We start from the raw sequence: 26,717 nt of genomic DNA, 5'->3' as shown, positions 1-26,717 counted from the left end.
ATGCTTATCACTGAAGACATAAGGTGTGATACAGGGCAACCAATCAGAACAGAGTTCTTAAAGGCACTATAATAAAAACTGCCTGTTTAAGATATGAAGAGATGTTGGAAGATCATGTAAAATGAATTATAACTGCCTGTGGTACATAAAAGCATACAAATGATAAGTGAAGTTTAAGAAAAATACAACAAGAATGTTGGATTTTGACCCTTTAAGTAATGACGTGGGTGAAAATCCCCAATTTTTTTTTGCTAATTTTGAAAATGTGCAAAAGAAAAAAACTAAATGGAAAAGTCAAAAGTTCAAAAATCAACCAAACATTGCAAAAAGAGTTTTTACGCTAGGACAAGGTGGAAAGTTAGAATACTGCTCAAGCTGAAATGCGAAAAAGGGTGATGGAAAAGGATTTTTCAAATCAATGACGACGTATCAAGCAGTAAGTAAGAAATGATTGGCCCTGCAAATGGTCCAATCGTGGCTCATAGCTTTTTGAAGGTTGCTTTCAATGTTCTGAAACGCCTGATCCAAAGCTCCTTTGTTTATTGGCTCTGCACAGTGTGTTCCCAAATTGTCTGGTGCGTTTGTGCTCCTAAATGCAAGATGAATGTCGTTGGGGCGGCACGATTTCCCTCATTAGGCGGGCCACTGCACATCCCGCCCAGCACTTCTGATCTGAAATAATATGGCCATAAAAAGATGGCAAACGACTGTAAAGATAATTCTGCTTGAAGCAAAAACTGAGTTAAATCTCTCCATCATGCTTGTTTCGGTGCCACCCCTAATCATGGAAGCCTACATCACCTAAAGTTTCTTTGCAAAACTGTAATGGATGGAAGCACAACTTAATTTGCATTTTTTTCTGCCAAAATTCATAAATGCGCATAACATTTGCGAAACTAATGGAAACCCGTCTTCAGATCTGTAAAGAATTCTCTTATAGTATTTAAGTGTTTGTCCTTCTTGTGAGAGTGAATAGCAGTGAACTCAAGCTGTTTCCCAGGTTTTCAACGCTTTGCTTCTAAATTCCAGATTTCTAGATTCCAAATTCTAGATTCCAGATTTGAGAAGACGTGTGTCATTCATTACAAAAACACATCAATCTAACTTCTATTTTTTCATTGCATGAATTTCTACTGAGCAGTGGTGAGGAGGTGCATGGAGTGCATTTTCTTGCGTTCACGTTCTGTAGGACATACATTCTAACTCTGCAGCTGACTTATTTTGGTATCTAAAAATGGAAAAATCTGACAAACATGGAATGAGTTTCATTTTATTGTGGAGTAAAAATGGTCAATCTTTACAAAACAACACAATGCACATAAGGAAGGCTCATATAAGACTTTTGCTCATAAAATGGCCTGATATTGTAGTCTACTGCCTTTCTTAAAATGTCTTTTTGCAGGTCTGTAACAATATAAAAATGCATTACTATAGAACTGCATACACAGGTTACACTGTATAACTGCTAAAATTATGCACAAAGCACAACAAGAGAAGGAATTTTTATACAACAAAATCAGGAGAAGTAAAGCAATTTAACAGCAAATGTATAGATATTCTCAGTTTAAGTTCAGTTCAAAAAAAAAAATCTTAAAAAATATGTAAGCAAAAGCCAAATAAGTAGTTCTGTCTGTGCTAAAATAGGTTCATGACCCTCATAACGATATACAGTAGCTAGTTTGTGCAAACAGAAACGTCTATAGCTGGATGGAAACTAGTTTGGTGCTCATATGCTAGTTTTAGTAAGCATATATGTCGTATGGCAAACCATCAACCACATGAAACTAAGAATGTTACCTCATAAAATACTGCACAGATGTGTGGAAATAAACATGCCATTCAAAAAAAAAAAAAAAGAGTCAATTAATGAGTGTCCGTGCTTAGGGACGTTACAGTTTGAGTTAGTTTAAGCATAATAAACTACCTTGTTGGCTTTTCTATGTACATTTAGGTCCTGTTTTAAGGTTTTTGTAAACTGTAGAAGGACATTGTATCAGGTCTTACATCACGGGGTGAAAAGTATTAGAATCGTATCACTGGTCAAACAGTATTTACAGTAGATTCAAAATTCTGTAACCATATCAAACACTGCCCAGTTCACTCTGGACTCACCAGACAGCTCAAATCAAAAACATCAGACCAGCCAAATTTGAATAGCATAAGATGGAGTAAGGCTAATGTACATGAATGGAACAGGTAACTTACTCTGCAAAGATTCTGCATTCCTCAGTAACGCAAGTTATTGGATGGACTGCACTATAATAACTGTTAGAACAGAACTTTACTTAATAGCTGCTGGTATTAGCGACGTGGAGGCAGAGGCTGCATGTGCAGTGAATCGTAGGTGTCTTTAGTGGCGGAGCTCAGACCCTGGTACAGACAGAGATGAAGACATGGTGAGATAATTTGGCCATTGTTAATTGATGAATACTTATCAATACACTGTACTTTGTTAGCGCTCCTGTTCCAGGATAAAAATCTGAACGTGTGAAGCATGCATGCTAAAACATTTCTTCTGCTTACCTGGTACACCTGGTCATTTTGACGACGCTGTGGAGAGACACATAAAACGGCTGTCAGCCCAAACCACACACCCTTTTTTCTGCCACAAAGCCCTGACCTGTCTAGTTCCATTTCACCACGTTCCACTTCTTCAGCCTCATTTCAACACATCATCCCAGCCAGCTGGAGATTTTAAAAGAGCTTGCTACACTCTTCGAAATACAAACGCCTTTAAAAAAGGCAAGATAGGTGACGTTTTGTACCAAAGAAGACAAATCAAATAGGGTCACTTGGGTGGGGGAAGACGCATTTCTTCTGATCATATGATGGGGTCAAATCTAATCTCAACACAACTGCTAAATAGCTACACGCTAATTCTGAAATATAAGCTATATGACTGCATTCCTGGATTTTATCCCCCCAGAAAATGTTTGGGGTCAGTTGATCCAGTATTTTACATCAGTGGATAACAGAATGCATGTACTTATATTAAGTTGTCCAAAAAATGATTTTAAAAACTTGATAATGGGAGTGGGGCAGGCGGTAATGGTTTCAAGAGGATCTCTTTTTGTTTGAAGTGAATATTTAAACTTAAACTTTCAGGGCAAATTTACAGTTTTAGCACATTTCCCTAGAGTTTTAATTTGGATAGATCTTTCCTCATAAAGACATAAAGGTTCTGTAAATGAGATGCGCGAGTGAGAAGAACGTTTCAAAGGTCTTACAGAACCTCTATATAATATAAAGGTTCTACATCAATTAGAGGTTTTAGGTCACACAAAACACACATACACAGTTCTACCCTTTTAAAAATGATGGTTCTTCAAGGGTTCTTTAGTAAAGGGAATTGTTCTATTTAAAGCCTTGAGTTTTATATAGAACTATTTTACGCTTATGGTTGTTTGCATGGTGAAATGGCTCTTCAGATTGATAGAGAATGTGTTGTATATGGTTCTATATAGCACCAAAAAGGTTATAAGCTTGACATCATAACAATAGAAGAACACTTTTTGGTGCTATATAGAAATATTTTCAAAAAGGTTCTTTATAGAGTGATATACAACACACCTCTATCAGTCTGAAGAACTATTTCACCACGCAAAGAACCGTTTAAGCATGAAATGGTTCTATTTAGAACTCTATATAAAACCATGAGGGTTCTATATAGAACCATAAGCGTTCTTCAATAAGGGTTCTTTAGAAAAGAGAATGGTTCTGTTTAGAATCCTTGAAGAACCATCATTTTTCAAGAGTGTAGCCTTTAAGATCCCTGAACTTGAATAATAAAAAGACTAAAAAAGATAAACAAAGCTCACATCTTTCTTCACTTGGATCTCTTTGTATGTGTCGTCTGTCTTCTTCTGCAGACGCTATAAACAAAAACAAATCGTTACCACATTACTGTTGTTCTCCGTAGAAATCATTTACGTTAAATCACTTTAATTGTAGATATTAACCCCCCAGCAGCCCCTCAAATGGTCTTATTAGCTGTCAGTACAAAATGTCCCCAGTGTAACCTGACCTGCCGTGGTGAAGAGCTGGTCTCTAATACCAGGAACTTTTCTTTTTTTCACTCTCATAAGCAGAGTTTCGCAACTCGTTCACACTCCAGCTTAAAAGGCTTACGGTAATGTGCTGCTGATCAGAGGGGTCCTTACCGTATATGTGTCCTCCATGTCTCTGCGACCCTGCAAGCGGTTACACAAACAGTGAGTGAACACAAAGACTCAGAGAAGTTTTATTCTTCAGACAGAAACAAATGGGGCTCAGCTAAGAGTAGTCATTTAGTCTGACCATCGCATGTGTCGCACAAGTGCTCGGGCTACACATTCAGATGCTGGGTTACGAATACTCACCCCACGGGCCCGTCCACTCTCAGGGTCTCTCTGTCTCAGTCCATCATAGGTGGATCGGACACCCTTCAGGTCCTCAATTTCAAAAAATTATAATGCAATAAGTGTGAACAATCCGGAACAAAAAAAGATGAAAAATCTGCACTTTAATGTATTTACTGCTCACATCCTCAGCTGTAGCTGCTGGAACAAAATCCCTCCTTTTTTATTTTATTATTATTATAATTTAAATTTGCCAGCTGCCCTTTACGTTGCTTCAAAAATTCATGATGGATGGACCAATAGAAACGGCCCAAAATGACTTTGAATAAAATCTTGTTACGCTGATTTGCATTGATAGCTAACAATATTTCACTCCTTTAAAAAGTAAAGAGCACTTACTTGATAATCAGACTCACTCTCCACTTTGCCTTTGGGCTTGCAGAACTGGTTACAAAACAGACAGAAATTTAGTCGTTTTCACACACAAGAAAAACGTTGATGTGGTTTTATAAATCTGACGTATTTGTTTTTTTGTATCAAAGAAGGTTAACGTGAGTAATTTACTGATTTCCTAAATCTAAGGCGAAGGCCTCAAACGTGTCTATAAATAATTCACTTTGTAAAATTATTCACTATTGAAGATGAAAAACATGTCTTCCATATATACAACAGCACAGTTCCCCACACACCTCATTCAGCTCATCATCACTTAATTACCAGTTTTAGTAGGTGTGTTGAAGCCGGGAAATCACCAAACTGTGCCACATGACTTTTGGGCACCCCTGATTTAAGGAAAATTGAGTTTTTGATTCGGATGAGAGATCTTACACTAAAGGCCTTTTTGCTAGAGAAATGAGAAAAAGAAAAAGGTGTTGTGGTGTCAGTTTGCGTAGAAAGTGTTGCGTCAATGAAGAAGCGCAGTCTTACTTTCTCACGTAGAAACAAGGCTGTGATTATGATGCCGTAGATTAACAGGAACACATCTAGGATGTAGCAGAATCTGGGGTCGTACAGTCCGCTTGACGCCTCTGTTCAAAAGAGAGAACAATCAAGCTTTATGTTAGAATAACATCTCTATTACCAGCGTTCACAAACGTAGTAACTATGAATCACATTGGAAGTCGGTTACTTGCACAGCAGAAGCAACACTGTGTACTGATGTTTGACTTTTGTTTTTTGGCTTATTTATGCGCCCGCAAAAAAGGCACCTTAGCAAATAGTTTAAAATCATTCATCTGGACAGTATGTGTGCTTTTGCTTGTAAAGACACTATATATCATAGGTATACAAGCACTGATGCAGGAAACATTAAGATTGTTATTTAAAAAGTACTGGAGATGTTGTGAACTAGTTAGTATAGTTAATAGTAGTTCTTGGTTCCTGACCAAACCAGGTATTGGTTGAATAAGCATAGTGCTGGGCTGCCACAAGAAGAAGTCTGAAAATGGTTAAAACACTGACATATGTAAAATTACCACTTATTCTATTAATGTCATTTGTATTTATTCAAATATTAGTGTTATTAAGTTCTTTCTTCTCAAATAAATAGCTTTTTAAACATCATTTTCTTAAAGGCCTAAGACTTTTGCACAACACTGTGTATATATTTAATCTGGGACTGAAGGATTTGGAGAAAATATCTGACCATTATTGCAATTGCAGTTTAAAATTTGTTGATCAGTTAAGCTCCAGGCCTTATTTATCCACCAATAAAACCAACATATCTGGACTTGAAAACAGTGTACCAGACTGAATGTACGTACTATAATGTAATGTGAAACTTAAGACCAGGTACTATTAAATTTGCAGCTCCTGCAATTTTAAAATTGCACTCTTTCAAATCGTTCAGCCCCGATTTCAACACTGTCAAAACAAAACGCTGCCTGAGAAGTTCTCTGTATGTTCAAATCTATCCTGCGATTACTGTAAGTATTCAGTTGAGAAACAAAATGTACAGCTCATGTAAATATTGCAGAAACAATGTTGTTTAAATGCAAGATGCATTCTGATTAGAATATTAGAAGAGCTGAGAAGTTTAGCACATGGATTAAAACATAGTATGTACTACAAGTAAAATACTGAAATCACAGGTAACGTGAAAGTTGAAAAATCTGTGGACAAACACTGAAAAAAAATTTAAAAGCAAAAATTTTCAGAGCAAAATGTCTCTTTCTTTGCTCCTTTCCAAAAATATGTCAATTCAAAAACTTTAAACAAAAACCACTCAGGCACAATTACGGCTATTTTCATTAGCACTGAACATAAAACGCAAATTAGACCTGTGAAATGCTCCACAGCTAGATACGCACACACAGACGCAGACACACACACACGCACACGCACGCACACTCAGACAAGGTGCAGAACAGTGAGCGGTGTGTGATCCACCAAGCCTCTTGCGGTCGGTGAGACTCGCACAGTTTCTAGTTCAGTGGTTTCCTCAGCTGCAGCTCTCTCCGAGATCAGGAGGTAAAGTGGTGTAACTGACTGTGTATGTGTGAGTGTGTGTGTGTGTGTGTGTGTGTGTGTGTGTGTGTGAGTGTGTGTGAGTGTGTGTGTGTTTGAGAGAGAGAGAGAGAGAAAGAGAAGGAGGAAGACTCATGTGGGCCATATTTATAATATACACCTACACACACAGACTGATGTTTGAGGAGATAACAGTAGCAAATATGCATATAAAAGAGTTTGAAAGGTGTCACTAACTTCCCTTCTTCAGATAAAGATCGTGTGCAGTTATTAATACAGTTAATTGCTGCAATCAATCCTCAAATGCTTATCATTTTTTACTGTCAACAATAAATACCAAGTCTGTATCTTTTTCCACAGAAGACGTTTAAACTAAAAATAGTGCAAACCCAGGTCTTTTCATGAGATTTGTTTGTTTTTTTAGTGAAACGCTGTAATGTTCCAGCAGTAAGTAACGATATATAGTCGCTGTCACTTAGATTTCAATTGTTATTTTCCTGCATCATTTGAACACAGTAGCTGTTCTTTACATTATTTGAACATTTCATGATGAACGGAGTGACAGAAATACTCCAAAATGACTTGGAATAAACACACATACACACACACACACAGATATATATATATATATATATATATATATATATATATATATATATATATAACTTTACAGAAGACAAAAACATGCCTTACTTTTAATGTAAGTTAATGGAATCCGACATTTTTCCAAGTAATTCTGGACCATTTCTTTTGTCCGTCCATCTTGAAATTTACACACAATACAAAGGACAGTAGGTATTTTAATATTATGTCAAATACTGAAAAACAACAGAAATGGAGATATGAGGTTTTGGTCCAACAGCAGCGATATATAAACATATTTTTTGACAGCGGCGATGTTCATTCATTGAACACACACAGCATGCATCACGTATCTCCATTTCTTTTTTCCACATTATTTTAACACAGCAAATGTTCTTTCTATTGTGTGAATATTTCATGACGAATGGACCAACAGAAATGGTTCAAAACTACTAAAAACTTGACAAGTGACCATTTTGGACATACATGGTTTTGTTGGGGCAGTGGCGATGTGCACCCTTAAACAGCTTTTACTTGAACAACTGTATTCTGAGAGTTTGTGCTTTTATGATCTCCCCTATGTAACAGTTTTACAGGGTCTAAACTGTGTAGCAATGCTACTGATAACATATTTTACATTAATCTTCCTGCATTAAAACATATTTGACAACCAAAGATAAAAGTGCTCAACCATCACCGAACAGCCTTTAGAGGCAACGGTGTTATGGAACTCCTGATCTGCTTCATTCAGAAGCATCGCAGTATCTAAGCCTGGTCTGGTAAGTTAATCAGTTCTCCATAAGCAGGGTAGGATGAAGCCTGCAAATCCATCAGTATCAGCCTAAATGCCACTGGGGCAGTATCCCTCCTGTCGCTGGGGTGGGACCCTCAAGGGTCCATCTCAATACCTTTAGTCAGGGAACAAAATTGTAACATAATCCATTGAAATGATATTTTCTAAGTTGTATTGACTCCACACGCCCCGTCTCGTCTCCACACTTTTTATTTTATTGTTTTAAAACATTAGCTCATGAAATGGTACAAATATGCACTTTTTACCTGGAAAAACTTAAGGTGCACAATCGGACCTTAAAACCACTGTACATTTGAGGGAACACTTACATTGTTTGTACCTTGATTAAAGAAAAATGCATTTGCACAGTACTTCTATTTCTAACTGTGTAGAAAAGCTAATGTGAATATTCAGTACTCTGCAAAACTCTTAAGTGATTGTTTAAAACCATTTTTGGACAATAACCCTGTTTTTGAATCTAAAAAAGAATGTAATGTTAGAATAAGCGGAAACAAACATTAATGCTGTAAAGACCGATAAGAATCTCTTGATTTCACAAAAGTGGTTGACATCTTTTAAGCTATTTAAAAGAACAGAGCTTTGGCTCCAAATCGCTCCTCAGTCATTGTATTAATTAGTAGAACTCCACCACCAGCACATTGGTTTAATGAAGGTTTTATTAATCAAACCAGGTATTGGATGTTAACTACAGTAAATACTGGGCTGCCAAGAGGAGAGCTCTGAAAATGGTTCAACACATACATACATAAATCAATATTTTTTGTATTAATACTATCTGTATTCACTCTAATATTAGTGTTTTTCTAAGAAAAAACATGTACTGCCCAGTTTAATAGCTATTTAAATATAATTTTCAAATGCTCTACACTGCACAGACACCCATTTTAAATATAGACTACAGACACACTGAAGATTTATAAAAGCTCTGAATTTATTCACTGTAAAATGTTTGACGTGGGTTGGAACGACAACATGCTTTTGCACAATGTAACGCGTTCAGGGAGAACGCTTGTTTAAAGATTCATTCTCAGAACTCATCCGCCACATCAGGTTGACTAGAGAGATACAACTTTTTAAACATTTTTAAAAGTGAAATCATTTTTGTAAATCATTAATAACAAATAACTATATGAGACTTACAGGATTTGTGTCAGTTGACACCTTGCAGTTTTTCCCGTTTCAACTTATAAAGTTTCTCAGTTCGCAGTTAGACTTAGAAGTTTAAAGTCTTTGAAAATAAATATAGTTTCAACAATTTTGGTGGTATTTCCTCTATAACAAATATTGTCAACAACAACAAAAAAAAAAACAAGGCAAAAAAAAGAAAGCTCATTTTTAGATCATTAAAATAATTAGAGGTTTAAAGTGATACTAACTAGCAGATGATTCTAAATTATATATTATAATACACACACACACACACACACACACACACACACACACACACGTATGAACCAGTCCCTCTAGTTACTGAATAACAAACTTTAGTATGTAATAAGCCCTGGATTTTAAGGGGTTAAACATGCTTCTTTATATATATGTTACACATATTTATCATCACATAAATAAGCTTTTGCAAACATTTCTAATAAAAAGCTAATTAGTATCTAATTCAACCATTTACGCTTTTTAACTTTTTCAGTTTCCTTTGCTACAAATTATGTTGACTGTATTGTTCAAAACTACACTGTCACAATACTTGCTCATAACTTTTTATTCCACAGTTCTAGCAATAAACTCTATTATTGGGAAATATGAAGTATGTGCAGAAATAAGTAGCCACATCCACTCACGGGCCAGTGGAGTCTCTGTGGTTTCCTTTTTGATCTGTTTTCTGTGAAAAAGTGATTCTGTCTCAGATAGGCCTGCCTCTGTTCCAATGAACTGAACAGTCGTTCACATTACCTAATAGGAAAAAACACTCATACTTCATCTGTCGTCTGATAACCTTCAGCTGGTTTGTGAAAAACCTCACAAGATTAAACTCAGTATCAGCTCTGGCTGTATCTTTGAGTCTTCCCATAGCTTTGCATATGATGGCTCTACCTTGCGTAGGCTGTGGTCAAGTCTAAACTTCCCTTTCAACCCACCACAGAGGTGAACTGGTGTGGTTACATTTCCCCTCTTATAAGCAACCTTAAGACAGAGCCACAAAATAAATAATGCAGAAAAATACATCTATAGTGGGTGTCTAACCAGAGTGTGGTGGCATGAAGACAGCAAATGTTACTTTATGACAACTAAGACTTGAGACTGAGGACTACATCCTACTGAATATGAGATGCTTTTACGCAGATATAACTTCTCAGGCATGTTTACGGGCTTCTGCCTACTGATTATCAACATCCCCATTTACATTTGTGAAATATAGATCTGTGGAAGCTTCACAAAACAGTTAACTACTATCAATTTACATATCATATTCGTAAGTCATAAAACAGAAAAAACACTACCAATGCTGGAACAGACATAGCTCAGTACAATAGGGCTCCGTTTTCTTCATACCCTTTTCCTGAGTAGCGTGGCACTAGCACAAGCATCTGTTATGCTACGAGTAAGTTTCTGCTGGTTTCATCATTTTTATAATGCTGGTGTTACAAATCACAAAGACAATGTTGCAAACAAGCATCTTTGTAGAACCTGGGTTCTCAATTTTATTATATTATCTTGAAAAACTGGATGATACATTTTATTTGTTCTTTTCTTTGTTATTTAAAAACCCTGAGAATACTGTTAATGTATTACATAAAACCCTGCTTCCCTGAAATTACTGACCAGAAAACAAAAAAAAAAACAAAACAAAAAAAACGCAGTTTTAAGATTCAAAGATGGCTCTGGTTTTGATGCAGATTGTGCATTTCATTAGAATGTACTCGTCCGTAAGCGCTTAATTACATGTCCTCACCTCAAATTGATGTGTACCACCACCAAACCGCTAGTAGCAGTAAAGCATGAGCAAACAGCCCATGTTAAATGTGCTGTTGCTGGTCGTCAATTGGTGAACAGCTCTTTGAAACAGCTTCCTACAGGGCAAGAAACAAGTGGCTGTCCTCCATTTACGATATTTCTGTAAGCACCACTGCTCTGCATGTTGAGTGGTAGGTAGAGTGGCCTTAATCAATACTCAAGTAAAAGTACTGATACTTGGGTAAAATAATGGCACGAGTAAAAATACTTTTTTTCTGAAAAAACAACTTGAGTAGAAGTACAAAAGTATTAAGTCCCAAAACTACTTCAGTACTGGGTAACTTACAGAACTGCCGCGGAACCTCTTAGTAAACCCAGCATCAGTCAGCATAGGAACTAAAGTTTGTTATAATATACTTTTTTCTTTTTTTGGGATTCTTTTGGTCTAAAGCTCCAAAGTACAGTCCTTTACTCATTAATATACTTGAGTAGAAGTATTATGATCTGAAAATACAGATTCATTAATGTTTTATTTAAGGACGTGTACTAATGATAGTAAACCAAGCTGTTGGCAAACTTGCTAAGTTGAAGTATTTGCAATTTGGGCCAAAGTGTCTAATTGTAATTTGTTATGATGCTAATATTTAATATTTTATGGTATTGCTTCAAAAGTATTTTTGTCTTCACTACTTTTATCCAATGCCATACCACTGTCAGCTAAATACTGACTGTAGTGAGCTGATTTGGACATGCCTGCATAGAGAAGACATGCGTTTGCATGCTAGCTTATAGGCAACAAAAGCCCCATATATTCTCGTATCAATAGTTAAGGCTTCACAATGTTTCCAATTTAAATGTTTTTGTAATCCTCAGTCTCTTGCTGTGTGGGCTGCAGGTTTCACTTGTAAAAAAAACTGCTACATATCAAACTTTTATTTATAGACGATACACTTCATTCATGTATCGCATCTTGTACCGCTAGTTCCATTCACTTGTTGCGTCTGGCTGGCTGGGTGGAATAAGAGCCAGTGCATATGTATTATTACTTATGCAATGCCCTCTAAAAAGAGTCTGCACATTGCCAAACGGCACAAAGGCCCTGAACAAAAAAGATAACTAGAATACAAAAAATACATTGAATGAGACATTTGAAATATTTAGCGGATCACAAAAAACGATTCAAACAAAAACTTATCATACAGCGGCTTTAATAATGACTGGTTTGGCATTTTAAAAATAAATAAACAACCAAAACAAACAAACAAACCATTTTAGATGGCCTGTGTGACTCAGTGTTGTCCTCATTCTACATTCAGATTAGCTGTGCAATCAAAGTCTTGCTGAGATGCTGGGGCAGAGAAGCGAAGGTGAACTATAAAGAAACCACCACCATCTCATTTGGTGCGGCTATTTCAGATAGGTCATATATCAGCTGCAGGAAATCGTCGCTTTCTTGCTGATGTTCCTGTAACTAGCCGAACCACATGGATAGAGACAATCATGTCCGACTCATCGTTACGTGTTCAATCCAACGTTGCACATAAAAGGATTATGTAACACGTTAGAAAAACCATCAATTTTGTAAACGTAGTTTGTAAGTTTAGGTATTTGTGTATCGATACCACTTTCCAACGATGCCGACTGTAAAACCATCCCTTTTATGCTTATGTCCTTATGTCCCTTAAAACTTTGACATTTCACCTTGAAAGACCTCTATACGTGTGAATAGTGTGAATAAAGATGAAAAACAGTTTTCTGCCGCAGAGAGAACAAAATTCTGTATCAAGTGATATGTTTCCTTTTTACTATCTGACATTGTTTATCATTCTGCCGAGTTTCAACACACTCTGGGGGTGTTTTATTGAAAATGAAAAGTCAGAAAATTCAAATGATGTCACTGACTGTAAACGGACATAGAAACGCCTACAGATACAATGACATTTTCCTAAACATCAGCAGCTTAGAAACATATATGTGGAAAAATAACATTTACCTTACAGTATATGTTGTTTTACTTGAATAACTAAGTTCTGTATATAATGGGCACAAAGGCTGGATTAACATGAATAAGTCTGGTAATTGACTTGTGACCGTAACACTGCACTACTGTATATGAATTATGAATGGTTATTATGAAATGATTCAGTAAATTGTCTATGAGGATTAAACAACAGAGTAGAAACTACATCTCTTATTTGGTGATACACATCGTATGGTATATTGACCAGTTGTTAAAAACGGAGCTGCTAATAACGCGGTGTGCTTTTACAAAGGAAACCCCCTCCAAAAAAAAAGCAAAAGACAAATTGTATTACTTTTGCCCAGTGGTTTTATAATGATTATATCCAGGTTACATGGTTTTTATCACTGGCTTTGGTTGTTCACACCTCAAATAGCAAGCCGGTCACTTATTTTTAAACTAATGACATAAATTAGGTTGACGAAAGGCCATGAACATTTAAATTAGATCCTGTAATTATTTTTAGGCCATACGAGTTCTAGCTTTTAACTACTTTTTCCCCCTGTGCCGATAATGTCTCTCTTTACACATGAACATTTTCTGACAAGCACACCTGTACCCACATTCAAGCACACCTGCAAATTTGTCCTCTTTTACTATTTGTTATATTCCAAATTTCTTTTAATACTAAAAAGTTGATTTAAAAATACTTTCAATAGCAATTAGCATGTAACTGTATGTCTTTTCTGGACTGTTTGTTGTTTAGTAAATGAGGTGCAGTCGCTTCAGATAACGAGCCCCTTGTCAGTCCCCTGATATTTCTGCCATTTTGTAATTAAAAAATCTATTTTGAGAAAACTACCAGAACAAAACATTCACAGTTTTAGCTTCTATAAATTACTAAGTGTCTGCATTGGGGTGGAAAAAAAGAGAAAATAAACACTGTATGGAAATATGTCTTATCTTTTTGAGCGTTCTCTAAATCACATGTAAAAGTGGGAGAGGTGCACACCTTTTTGAAACTTCTGTAAACGTGTTTACCATATGTGAGATATATCGTTCTTTTAAGTTGAGTCGCAGTGTCAGGTCAAAGGCAGTATTATTCATGGTTGCAGATGGAAAGTGCCCTCCTACACAGAGTTCCTATGTGAGTAATGACAGCAAGGGCTTTACATTTGTTCATCCTTATGACTGATCCAGGACCAGATACTTTGACTTGAATCCTAACCTCAGCCACGGGTTGAGAAACTGCTGAGCTGCTTTCAGAGGAGCACAAAAGAGAAACTTCATTGAGCAGCGCGGAGCAGTAGACCTAGCTCAGTGCATTTTCTGCTGTGCTTGGCAGATTGCTGGACACAACAACACGGAGTCCCAGCAATGACGCCGTTATGAGTGAAGAGAACAAATGACTGTCACAAGACTCCAAATCTTTCACTTCTTGTTTAGTTAACGGGCAGGAGGAGGTTGAAGAGTAAGCTTCTGCATTAGGCACTGCATCGAAATGTTTATATGAATACCCATTTAAACACTTTCTTACTGTTCTGATGAATTCAACACTACAATGGATGTTCATACATCTAATCTTCATTGTTTAGATTATTCGCAATATCATTCACTTTCCTTTGCGTCAACCAGAAAACACTGCAGTTCAAAATACTAATGTAAAAGTACCTATAATATCTTTAACAACCTTATTACAAAAATATAGGAGTAAAATGTTGACAAGGGGACATTTTTTGCTGTGAATTTACTTTGCAAATGTTAAGCCAGAATAAACAAAGTACCACAACATTCTGTACCATTTTCTGCAACTTTTAAAAGTTAGTGATCTTTAGAAAAATCATGATGAGGATGGTTTTTTAGCATATGATATGAAAAGTTTCGTAAAGAAGCTCTTTAGGAGTTTAACCTGTATTTAAGCCTTTCTTTGTTTTCTTCGGAAGCTGACGGCACTTTAAAGCAGCTATCAAATACTTGAGCGCTCTGAAGCTTTCACAAAATGGAGTTGTTGTAAATTCCTTGCAACATGAATAAATACATACAAAGAATGAGGAGTTATGTATTTTTAAGATTTTTCGGCAATTTTTCCAAAGCTGTTAGAGGTTACGCAAAGCAAGTTTGTGTTTATCGTAGATTAAAAAGTGATTCCACTGGATTTTACAGCTTTTACACAGATTTTAGACAATATTATCTTGAGAAATGGTGTTAAACATCAATCAATCAAGGTCACAGCTCAGACCAAAATATAGATGTGAATTAATGAAAAATGACTTAAATTTTAAGAATAGCACTGAAAATGCATGTACGTTTGAGACTGTACGCACATTTATGTTTTTGCTCTTAATCTAGGTTGAAAACGAAAGTGAACATAAATAATCTTACTGTGACATTGTCTTAAATTAAGTCTTACTGAAAAAATTTCCCACCAATATCGACTCTATCCATAGAATTTCTTTCAAAATCACTGTTTTTACAAATGTCTGAGGACAGAAATATCGTTTTATAATGTTTGCAGAAATTACGCACATCGTAGCACACTATGCCTACAGTCTACGCTTAACTGCTGTTTGAAAAATAAAATATATAAAAGTTGAAAGGATGGAGATTTGTAATAGATGGAGATTTATCTCTCAGAATAAACATTACAACACCTCCCCCATACATCCACAAAAAATGGGTTAGGATTTAACAGATGCAATTGCAGTTTTTTGATGCAATTGTTGGTTTCACTGCAAAATTCAAAACAACCCGTCACAGAAAAGTACAGATAATTTGTCAATGTTCCCTCACGAATTCACAAATGCTAAATAATGCACAAACCACATAAAACAGCTTAGCGTCAAGCAGAGTTAAGGCCCTCACATAACTGGAAAAGGGCCTAATGCTCTCACTTGCACACAAAAACCCAAACACTAAGTGTTTATTTGTTTCATCTTTGTCTTGATTATCTACATCAAGATCACATTCACTCAGTTGCTAAGTTTCAGACTGGATATTCTTACAAAAACTAAGCAGATGCAAAATTAAACAAAATCTCAACAAAAATGGCTGCCTTTAGTTACGCGACCCAGCTCTGAAAGCGGATGCTCTTTGCATACATTCAATGCTCTAGACCCACCTAAATCTGATTCTCTTTGAATGTGCTTTTTAATAACCTCAAATCCTATTTGACATACTCGAGATAGTGGAAAAAAAATACTCAGTAATTTCTAGGAGTTCAAGTTGGAGGTCAAGTCTTACCTGCAGGAGAGAGCATTAAGACAAAGAACGCCAATGCGCCAGTCTTCTGATGCCCCATACTTCCTTTCCAAATGTTCTTGAAGTTATCTCTGGTCTTAGTCTCTTGGTTACCCTGAAAAGAAGTTTTACCAGAAACAATCCTACCAAGTCAGGTCCCAGGTTAGATGTTTAGGTGCTTGGGCAGAGGGGAGCAGTGCTGAAAGTCCTCTATGCGCAGCTGTGCTGCGGGCCTCAGTGACGCTGCTGCTTCTTTGAAGCTCCGAGCTCTCTCTGGTGACAGGAAGTGGCTCCTGTGAGCTCCACCTGATGATGCAGACGGCCCACCTACCCTACGACATGGCTGCCACTGAAGACTGAAGCTTTGTGGCCTGTTTTCTATAACTGCCTCTGCTGTTGGGGTACTGTCGTCGAGAAGGGGTGGGGGTGTGGGGGGGTGACACTCTCAAAAAAGAACAAACCAGGGGTCTCCCTGCAGAACTTTCTTACCTTTGTTCTTTGCCTTTGTAAAGTTTAAAAAAAGCTGAACCCTCCGGCACTTACCATGAGCCACCCAAGGTGAAAATACAGTACAGCGAAATGTGCAACAGCAACTTCAAATTACAGAGAACTTTTGTTTGCCAGCACTGCTGACAGCTCCTGGCTCACTGTAAGCACAGGAATAAAGAAAAAGTGATGTGTAAAAACAGCAAGACGAAGTGGATTATTTCAAACACACTTTATTTCAATGCACATGCTTTGTCCCAGATTTTGGCAAACACTTTCATTTTGTTTTTTTTATTTTTTGCCCCTCCCATTCTTGTTTTTAATAAAAATAGATGTTAGCATCTGTAAGAAAAACAGCAATCTTGAAAGATTTTCTTTCCTTTGGTTGCCAGAAATTAAGGCCTAAAGGAATGAGAATTGCTAATCTAATGTAAAGACTAGCTAAGAGAAGAAGAAGAAGAAGAAGAAGAAGAAGAAGAAGAAGAAGAAGAGAAAAGAGAAGAAGAAGAATCCCATGTGCAAAGTGCAAAAACTGATCATGGATCATATTATCCAAGAGAAAACTGATCTACGTCAGGACTAAACAACTAAACTACACAGGCCTGTTTTTAAGTAATGACTGAATTATTTAAAAATATAGCTTTACATTACATACAAAGCATAGATTTTAAAATATAATTTGAAAATTATATGAAGATGATATGAAAGAGTTCTTGCAAAGTCTCACAGAATCAAACACAAAATGAAGCAACTGCACTCATGGGCTATTACTGTGCCCTTAAGGTCAGCCATTTCCTAAAAAAATTCTCTTGATCTCTCAGAGTCTTCTTAATCACATTTACTGCATGACATCCTGGCAAAAAAAACAAAAAAAAACAAAACCATGTAGACACAAAATTACAAATACCCAAATAATTATAATAAGCTATTTTGTAACTTTGTAGTTTAATAGCTTGCCATTTATTAATGTAAGGTTGTTTTGCTAGTTGCTGTAATATCTACTACCTGACTGCTGGTATATTGTCTTATAGATTAAAGAGGCACTCCAGAAAAAAGTAGCCATTGTTACATCTGTTGCCTACTACAGTGGTGTCAGAATAGCCCCAAGAGTGAGATTACAGTACTGTGCAAAAGTCAGAGACCACCCTTCATTTGTTAATTTCCAGGCAGAACCTATTGCCATTAAGTGCAAGTTATTCATTTTTCAGTATCAGGAAAAAAAGCAGAAAACATATTTAACACAAAATTACACAAAAGGCAACAAATAAGCAGTAAATTAGCAGTATTTAGTGTGCCCACCATTTTTCTTTGTTACAGCTTCCATTATTTTCAGCAGTCTCACTTTCAATTTTTCAAAGAAACTGCAGGGATATTTCATCCACTCCTCCAAATTTCAGTCATAGAAGTTGGTTGCATTTTCTGCTTCTCACAATCCAAGTATTTCCAAATACATTTAATGAAGAGGTCTGGACTCTGGGGTGGTCAGTCCGTTGTTTTGAGAACAGCAGCAGCTTCTTTGTTTGAACAACGGCTGCTTGACAGATTCAGATCCTTTCATACCCACAGTCTGGAGTTGTCTTCTCATAGTGGCAGAATCACTGGTGGTTTTTTCAGATGCAAGAGCAGAGCTTGATTTTCTCCTCCCTCTCAAAGACGACAGCTTAATGTACTGTTTATCTATTGTTGACAGCAAGTTCTACCAGGTCTTGCACAGTAAGAGTCCAATTTTTTATAACCTTTTGAACTCCACTTTGGAAGTTATTCCTGTTTTTTTTTCTCACTTTTTTTTCTTTTGACTTTCGCCTTCCTTTACACAGTTGGATAATCTTGTATCTAATATCTGAAGAAATACCTCCTGAAAAATGAACAACTTTTAGTTGATGGCTAACTTGACTGGAAATGAAATAAAGGGTGGTCTGAGATATTTGTACAGTGCTGTATCTTTAAGTTGGGAGGTACATTTGAAAAACTACAATCGCTTTGGGACAGATACATTGAATGATGATTTTTGGAATGCCCTTTAAGTAATTTTGCTTCTAGCTGCTGTGAAACTGCAATATTGAAAGGGACCATAACAGAAATCACTTACAGTGGGCATATGGGGTGGCTTTATAGTAGTCATCAGGAGAGACCACCTTCACACCACCGAAGTAGTCCAGCACCCAAACCTGGGTGATGTTCATTTTAGCAAAGAACCAGTTGTGATCTACTGGCCAATCAATCATCTCAGGATGTCTGCTAAACAGCGCCATCTTTGCTATTTCAGCTTCCGTGCCATTCACCTAAAGACAAGAAAAGAATGTGACACTTCTTCAAGGCTGCACTAATCCAAATTGATATTAACAATTCTGGTAACATGATTTTGTTTTTTAATAAACGTTAAAATTTTCCTTCATCCCCAATATTTTAGGATCACACAAGATGGTTATTTTTGTGATTTAACTCACTGCATGACATTTATGTTGTTTGTGTGTGTGTGTGTGTGTGTGTGTGTGTGTGTGTGTCTGTTTTCATACCTCCTGTACAGAGCCAGAGAGGATGATGTGGGCACACAGGGGGCTCTGTGGGTCATAACCCTTGTGCTTACAGAAGGGAGTCTGAGCTAGAGACACAGACATGGAGGCCTGAGGATTCACCTGTGGAACACAGTCACAATTTGAATTGCCATAATCAGACACACTGGAAAAAGGAACATTTACATTTTTATGTACATTTACTGCATTTACTGTATGGCCAGCCTCGAGCTAGACACAGAAATTACACGCTTTTTGAAGACAGCATGGCTGTTCAGACAGTCAGGGGACATCAACTGTTTGTATTAGCAACATCTGAGGGAGATTTAGATTTAGCCAATATTTCAGACTGATATAAAACTGAATTGCAATTATTGCACTTCAAAAAAGAAGAATGTATAGGTGGCACTGGGGTCCTGGGCTAAAATATCTGCATTTTGTTCATTTTTCTGCATTTGTAACCTCATAGAAATCAATGTTACATAATACTAATGCAGGTGGATGTATTCCCAGTTTCTACAGTTTTTTTAAATGTTCATATATCAGTAATCAGTATATTTAAATGGAAAATATTAGAGAACAAATCATCATACTTGTGTATCTTTATTTTAATTAATTTAATTTAATTGCTGGGGATTGTTGTGGATGAAGTTTGTACTGCTGTATCTATGTTATATGTAACTTTGATATAGTGGTTTAAAAAACTAATAAACATACTAATTAAAAAAAAAAAGAAAAAAAAAGGTAACTTTAGTTTCTGTGACAACAAGTGGTTACGTAAAACCCAGTGATACTTGTCACATGGTTTCAGCAGTTTCCGTTGGCTTGCTGGGAGTGGAGATAAAGACCAAATCAGTAGAAACAGTCAGAGCGAGCGCTGAAAAATCGCTGCGTCACGGTCACCACCTAAAACCAGCTGAGTCACCAGAGCACAGACTTGTATACAGCAGCATATGCAATTATTTGTGATTAGAAACTTGCACCACAAGTACGAACTAAAACACTTGCATGCAAAGTCAACTTACTGCTCTTCCCAAGCGAGGCCTTCAAAGCTCAGTTTCATATCCTTTGCTTTGTTTTTCAAAAAATAAAAATGGATAGTGTTTTTAATGTACAATGTATTTCAATATGGGGAATATTTTATAGGGCGTAATTTCTCAGTAAGCTAAATAAACCTGTGACAAAAGCAAAAACATAACTGTCAAATTGGAATGCCCCTGACCTTTCCTCTATTGCTCAGACTGGACAGGCTTTTCTATGCTTTCAGCCTAAGTTTATTCAGCTTCCTAATCAATCATTCAGTTTCTCAGTAAGCTGAACAGACAATGTTTTTGGTTTAAATTATCTGGCTGAGAAATTTTGCTTTGTGACATGATAACCACTGTCTATTCTTTAGAAGTAAGGAGGGACAATATGATAATATTTCTTCATTATTGAGATAAATTATGTCATGGTATGCTTTTCTGAGCATATTACGGACATCGTCAGTATTTAAAGAACACTGACTACATGTTTCACTACAAAGTGAGTATAATTAGGCCCGTTTACTTGGATTTAGTACTTTTAATTTAGTACACTGCAGTTTGTAAAACACTGAATGAAAATGACTGTAGTTCTAGGTTTAACGTTATTATTATAGCATTCTTGAATATGTGGACCTACAGGTTCTATTTTGTCTGTTACAACTTATTACAGAAAAACTAAACATCATGATGTATATAGAGTACCCTAAAATACCACAAAGTGTTGGAACAACATATTTTTGCCATATCGCCCACCCCTCATTAAGAGGCTTGAAAGGCACGGCACAAGACTAGTTTCTTTTGACCATGTGATTCCCTGGCTGTTGAGGAACTGACCCCTGCCACCTTCGGGTATCTTTGAGAGACGATTTTTCAAAACTTCTCCAGAAGTCACTTGCTAAGATGTAAGCAAAGTCATTCAGAGTGGTTTGATGTGAAATGAGATTTTTATAAATAACTAGAACTTACTTCGAGAAAGTTCTAGAGAAACTTACAGAATCAGAATTGTTCAAAGTGGTGGTGATAGGAACCAGACATCAGAAGAGTTTAATGCCTCTAAAACCTCACTCACAGAAAGTTACTACATGAAACTGTTATAAACATGAAGACTGATGCCCAACACATTGTTCTGTGATAGTCTTGAGATCAACTTTTGGGTTACAGTGAACTTTTTAAAGTCCATTAATGGTGGAGAGATACATGCAGGGCGTTATATCACAAAGTAGTGACCAGATAAACTTTTTTCAGGAAAAAAGGACCTGTAGGAAAAAAGGACCTGTAGGTCCTCTGGTGTTTTTGAGCAGTAAATAAATTGGCTGTATCTGTGTTGTGGACATTGTGACCCCTATCAGCACCACTGTAAACAAAACAGAGTCAGTAAGTTTCCCTACAATGAACCACTTCACATCAATCCTCCCTGAATGACTCTGTTTACATCTCAACCACTGAACTGTGCAGACATTTAGAAAAATCGGTGGAGTTCTCCTTTCAGCGGTGGTGTGTGTTTGTGTTGGTACCTGCAGGTCCTGCACGGAGATCTCCATGTGTGTCAGGTACATGTAGGGGGTGCCTGTGCCGTTACCGGGGGCTCCGTCGCTGATGGAGAACGCGTTCGAGAACGGCTGTCCTTTCACCGGCTCGTGTGTGGAGATGGTCGCCATCGAAGCCCAGTCGCACCGGTTCACCACAAACCGCGCCATCCGCGCCACCTCCTCGTGCGGCGGGATTTTAAAATCATTCGCTCGGGCGGCCGTGAAGGCCAAAGACAGCAGCAGCAGCGCAGGGGTCATGATAACGCTCCTCTACACCATGTCAACAGCGACAATGTTTATGTACGCCAGTGGTCATATGACCGCAAGATCGTACAAGTGTCCGGGACGCACGCGCGGGACCGGGGATGCGCATGCGCACGTAACAGGCGATCTACAAATCCTACACACCACGTATTTTTACAGAGTTATGATTTACTGATCAGCGTATTCAGACCTGTTACTCAAGTATGCCTCAGTATTAAAGGTCTACGGAGCCCCTAAAGTGACATGGTGACTATTTTTTTTATAATTTGTGGCCTCAATATAGTAAATCATGCTCTCCATATAGTAATTTATGGCCTTCAAATAGTAATTTATGGCCTCAATATATTAATTTCTGGCCTCAATATAGTAAATCATGTTCTCAATATATTAATTTGTGGCCTCTATATAGTAAATCATGCCCCTTAATATAATCATTTGTGGCCTTAATATTGTAATCCGTGGACTCAATATAGCACTGTGTGGCCTCAATATAGTAAATCATGTTCTCAATATAGTAATATGTGACCACGCCTTATTAAAAATGACCATGTCACCTAAGGAGCTCTGTAAAAGTCAGTATATGTACTTCATATACACTGAACTACCAGTGTATCCCACAATACTGTAGTCCATATGATGCTGCACAATTTATCAACCACTCTATTTCTCTTCTCTCTATCAACTGACAGGGAGCATCTCTAACCAGATAAAGAACTGGCTGATTCCACGATTGGGATGCCATTTAGCCTTTGTGACATTTTTACTGTTAGAAAACATACTTCAAAAAATCTGTTAACCCACGTCAGTAAAATGTCTCAGATTTCTTTGCTGACAATGGCTTAAATGAGAAACAGTTAAAAAGTAACAGGTTAGATTTTTTTAGCACAGAATCAGCAAATACACCACTAGTACATTAACTAGCACTGTTGCTAATGTCATGGGGGCCATTAGGGACATTCGAAATGATCTATGTAGTTTTATTATGTACAAAATTTACTTTAAATCTATACATCTGTAATTAGGTAACAGGGTTGTTCCTTTAAAATGACTTCATCAGTTAACAACACAATGAGTAAATGAACAAATGAGTAAAAAGGACGTTTTAAGCATGAGCCATTAAATGATTTCACACGTTAATACAAAAACAATTACATTTCTGAAGCATTTTAGTGATTATATTTCAAGGTAACTTGTATTTAGTGTCCTTGTGGACTGGGACAGGCAAACAAATACTGGTTTACCTTTGTTTAAAATGTATTTTACCATTTCTATACATGTTTGTAAATGTAAAGGTGCTGATTAGCAAAACTTAAATGTGCAGTTTAAGTTCTGAATGACTGCAGTTGCCATTATCAACTTCTGCGAATCTCTCCTCCCATTGGTTCTAAGTAACCCTCACCGTCCAGCCACTGATGTGGCATGATTGCACAGGTGAACCTCATTAGGCCAGCACCTTCACAGTATAAGAACTTCATGGTCATACAGCTATGTCAGTCTTTCCTGTTTGATTGCTGCTGAACTGCCTCTGAAAGGTAAAGGATTTTCAGTGCTTTCTTTGTTTGTAGACCAAACTAAGTAGTTTTAGAGTATCTTTAGGTCATATCTCTGCCATCAAAAGCTTAAACACTGCTAAAATAGCTTTCTTGAATATGTGCTGTTTGTTATAGTTTTATTAGTGGGTCAGTTGTAACCAATGGTGAAGACTAAGCTCTGCTAAATTTGTAAGGCACTAGTTAATGAACAAATGTGGCCTTCTTAATAGTTTTAACATGTCAAAGTAATGACTACTAGTCCTGGTTGTGGAGTGTTCCTACTTTTATTTTTGCTGATGATAAAGAATGCATTTAACTTCTCCTTAATAGTTCAGCAAAAAAGTAGCTTCTTTCCATTAGGCCAAGTACTTAAATAATGCATATGTAGTTTCAATAGACTGACTTACTGTAAAACCATGTAAGATGTCCACTTGAGTCAAATTGACTGGCAAATATTACTGATTTTGAGGTAGCATGAACACTTAACTTTGGTTGGTGTTTGTTTTATTTTTTTATTTATTTTTTTTTAAATGTAGACCTGCTAACATGTCTGGCCGTGGAAAGAAATTGGTTGCTGCTGCCAAGACCAAGAAGTCAACGTCCCGCTCAGCTAGGGCAGGTCTTCAGTTCCCTGTGGGTCGTGTTGCCCGCCTGTTGAGGAAGGGGAACTATGCGCAGAGAGTGGGCTCTGGGGCTGCAGTCTACCTTACAGCTGTGCTGGAGTACCTGAGTGCTGAAGTGCTGGAGCTGGCTGGTAATGCCAGCAAAGACAACAAGAAGCTGCGCATCGCGCCACGACACATCCAACTAGCTGTGAGGAATGATGAGGAGCTGAACACGCTCCTTGGGGGAGTCACCATCTCTGAGGGAGGTGTACTACCAAATATCCAGGCCCAGCTGCTGCCCAAGAAAACCAAGGGACCCAGAGAAGCTGACAGCAGTAAAGAGATCCAGTCTCAAGAGTTTTAAGAGCTTGCGTTGCTATTGGCACTTATTTTAAGAAGTATTTTTAAATCAATAAAGTGTTAAATCCTATTTTGACTTGTCTGTGACTTGGGTATCCTTCAAGTGGTTTGCAGTGTGTGCATCTGATGCAAATGAAAATGACAAGCTGTGCTCACCAAAATAAGTGGCTAACAGAACTTTCAAGCAACCATTTGTTGAGCAGTTTCAGTAAAAAAACAAATGATTATATAAATACTTTTTTGAATTTCCTTTTAATTACACTTTGTCTCAAATTGATAAGTTGAATCTTCACTGCAACAAGATTGACTCAAAGCCCACCTTATTGTCAGCTGTCTATAGGAGTGATGTAGCAAAATGTAATGATACTTCAGGAAGATTTTGATTCATGTTGCAATGTTTATTTTTTTTTCTGACATTCAAGTTAGAACTGACAAAGTAGTGCTACATTAAAAAAATGCTATCAAAAACAATCTAATTTTAAACATTTCACATGCTACACTAAATCCAATTAAACTGGATTAATTATGCTTTTTAATCAAATATGCAGTTCAGAAGTGACTTAGGTATTGACTATCCATGATATGCCCAGAAAAGAATACTGATGTATAGTGATGTAATTCATGATAATGACATTGCCCAGCTCTATATTATAACACTTAAATGCATACCAACCAACCAGCCTCTGGCATAAATACATATTTTCCTTTAATTTTTTGGGAGGCGGAGTAGGGCCTTGTCCCCGGGGCCCAAAATTTGGTGCTACAGCTATGGTCCAGACCCAGTGTAAAATGTAGCCTTTTCAGGTTTTTAAACTTGTCAGGTATTGAGCCCCTCACCAGTTTGTTTTTGATAAAAACTGGTGCTTAGCGATTGAGCGGCTTAATTTTGGGTAATTTTGGAAGACAAGCATCTGCTTGTTTACAATGCTTAAGCAGCAAACACCTGAAACTATGATTTTCAGTGATGCCCATTTAATTGATACTACATGAATGCAACCTATTAGTTGCTTTGTTTTAGGAAGTACTAGGGCCAAGACCTGAAAAATGGCCTATAATGTTACATGATCAGTGAGAAACAGATCTGAAATAACCTAGTTGCATATTGTTTTGTCTGTAATGCTGTCTCAGAAATGGTAACATTTTAATATATATAGATATGTAAATATATAGATAGATACAAATATATAGATAGATATAAATAGATAGATAAATAGATAGATAGACAGATAGATAGAAAGATGTATATATACACCGATCAGGCATACCATTATGACCACCTCCTTGTTTCTATGCTCATTGTCCATTTTATCAGCTCCACTTACTATAGAGGTACACTTTGTAGTTCTACAGTTACAGACTGTAGTCCATCTGTTTCTCTGCATACTTTGTTAGCCCCCTTTTACCCTGTTCTTCAGTGGTCAGGACCCCTATGGACCCTCACAGAGCAGGTACTATTTGGGTGGTGGATCATTCTCAACACTGTAGTAACACTGATGTGGTGGTGGTGTGTTAGTGTGTGTTGCGCTGGTACAAGTGGATCAGACACAGCAGTGCTGCGCCATGCACCCCACCCCACTCCGTCAAAGCTACATTAAATATTGTTATTTTTGCCTCTGTACTTCTTTAGTTTAAGTGTGGCAAAGACAAACAAAATGTGTTTGTTGTGATTTACTGTGTTGGGCTGGGGGCTTAGTTGGTGTGGGTTTAGGTCTACCATTAAGAAAAGTCTAGAAGTGACCTGCCTGCTTTGCCCAGCTGTGTTTATGTGCCTCCTCGGCTGGTGTTAATAAAGAGCACTTCTTGTTGCAGAAATCATGACCTTTCCCGTGTCTCTTTCTTTGGCAAAACACTACAGCATTAAAGTTCCAGGCAGTGTTTCAGTGCCGAGTGCTTTCGGATGAGACACAATACAGCGCAGCTAATCAAAACAGAGCTAATTTGCATATTTCCTCATTACAGACTATTTTTGGTACATAAGTAAAAGCTGACATCAAGAGAAAAAAATACAAGAAAAATGTAGAATATGGGCCCTTTAAGGTGCAAAGCTCTTCATTCATTACTGTTAACCTTGAAGTTTACTTCATTAATGATGAATTGATG

General features: G+C 37.1%; 3 protein-coding genes across 3 annotated transcripts; 1 reads left to right on the top strand and 2 right to left on the bottom strand.

Moving 5' to 3' along the window:
- Positions 1 to 1,254: 1,254 nt before the first annotated feature.
- Positions 1,255 to 16,868, bottom strand: cd247 (CD247 molecule). Its single transcript, XM_036557146.1, has 8 exons — positions 16,307 to 16,868; positions 5,265 to 5,365; positions 4,737 to 4,781; positions 4,359 to 4,430; positions 4,161 to 4,190; positions 3,819 to 3,872; positions 2,524 to 2,550; positions 1,255 to 2,370 (listed from the first exon to the last, which is right to left on the bottom strand). The coding sequence occupies exons 1-8, from the start codon at positions 16,362 to 16,364 to the stop codon at positions 2,302 to 2,304; spliced, it is 456 nt and encodes a 151-aa protein (XP_036413039.1). The 5' UTR covers positions 16,365 to 16,868; the 3' UTR covers positions 1,255 to 2,301.
- Positions 16,869 to 17,006: 138 nt separating this feature from the next.
- On the bottom strand, positions 17,007 to 22,197 carry creg1 (cellular repressor of E1A-stimulated genes 1). Its single transcript, XM_036557145.1, has 4 exons — positions 21,842 to 22,197; positions 19,306 to 19,425; positions 18,879 to 19,071; positions 17,007 to 17,642 (listed from the first exon to the last, which is right to left on the bottom strand). Coding segments are annotated over exons 1-4 (588 nt in total). The 5' UTR covers positions 22,115 to 22,197; the 3' UTR covers positions 17,007 to 17,640.
- Positions 22,198 to 23,573: 1,376 nt separating this feature from the next.
- LOC118797866 (histone H2A, sperm) lies at positions 23,574 to 24,687 on the top strand. Its single transcript, XM_036557147.1, has 2 exons — positions 23,574 to 23,652; positions 24,189 to 24,687. Exon 2 carries the CDS (start codon positions 24,199 to 24,201, stop codon positions 24,619 to 24,621), a length of 423 nt encoding a protein of 140 aa, XP_036413040.1. The 5' UTR covers positions 23,574 to 23,652; positions 24,189 to 24,198; the 3' UTR covers positions 24,622 to 24,687.
- The last annotated feature ends 2,030 nt before the right edge of the window (positions 24,688 to 26,717 follow it).

Source organism: Colossoma macropomum, unplaced genomic scaffold, assembly GCF_904425465.1.
Source record: "Colossoma macropomum unplaced genomic scaffold, Colossoma_macropomum, whole genome shotgun sequence".
Lineage (NCBI taxonomy): Eukaryota > Metazoa > Chordata > Actinopteri > Characiformes > Serrasalmidae > Colossoma > Colossoma macropomum.
This window is presented reverse-complemented; position numbering and strand designations above follow the sequence as displayed.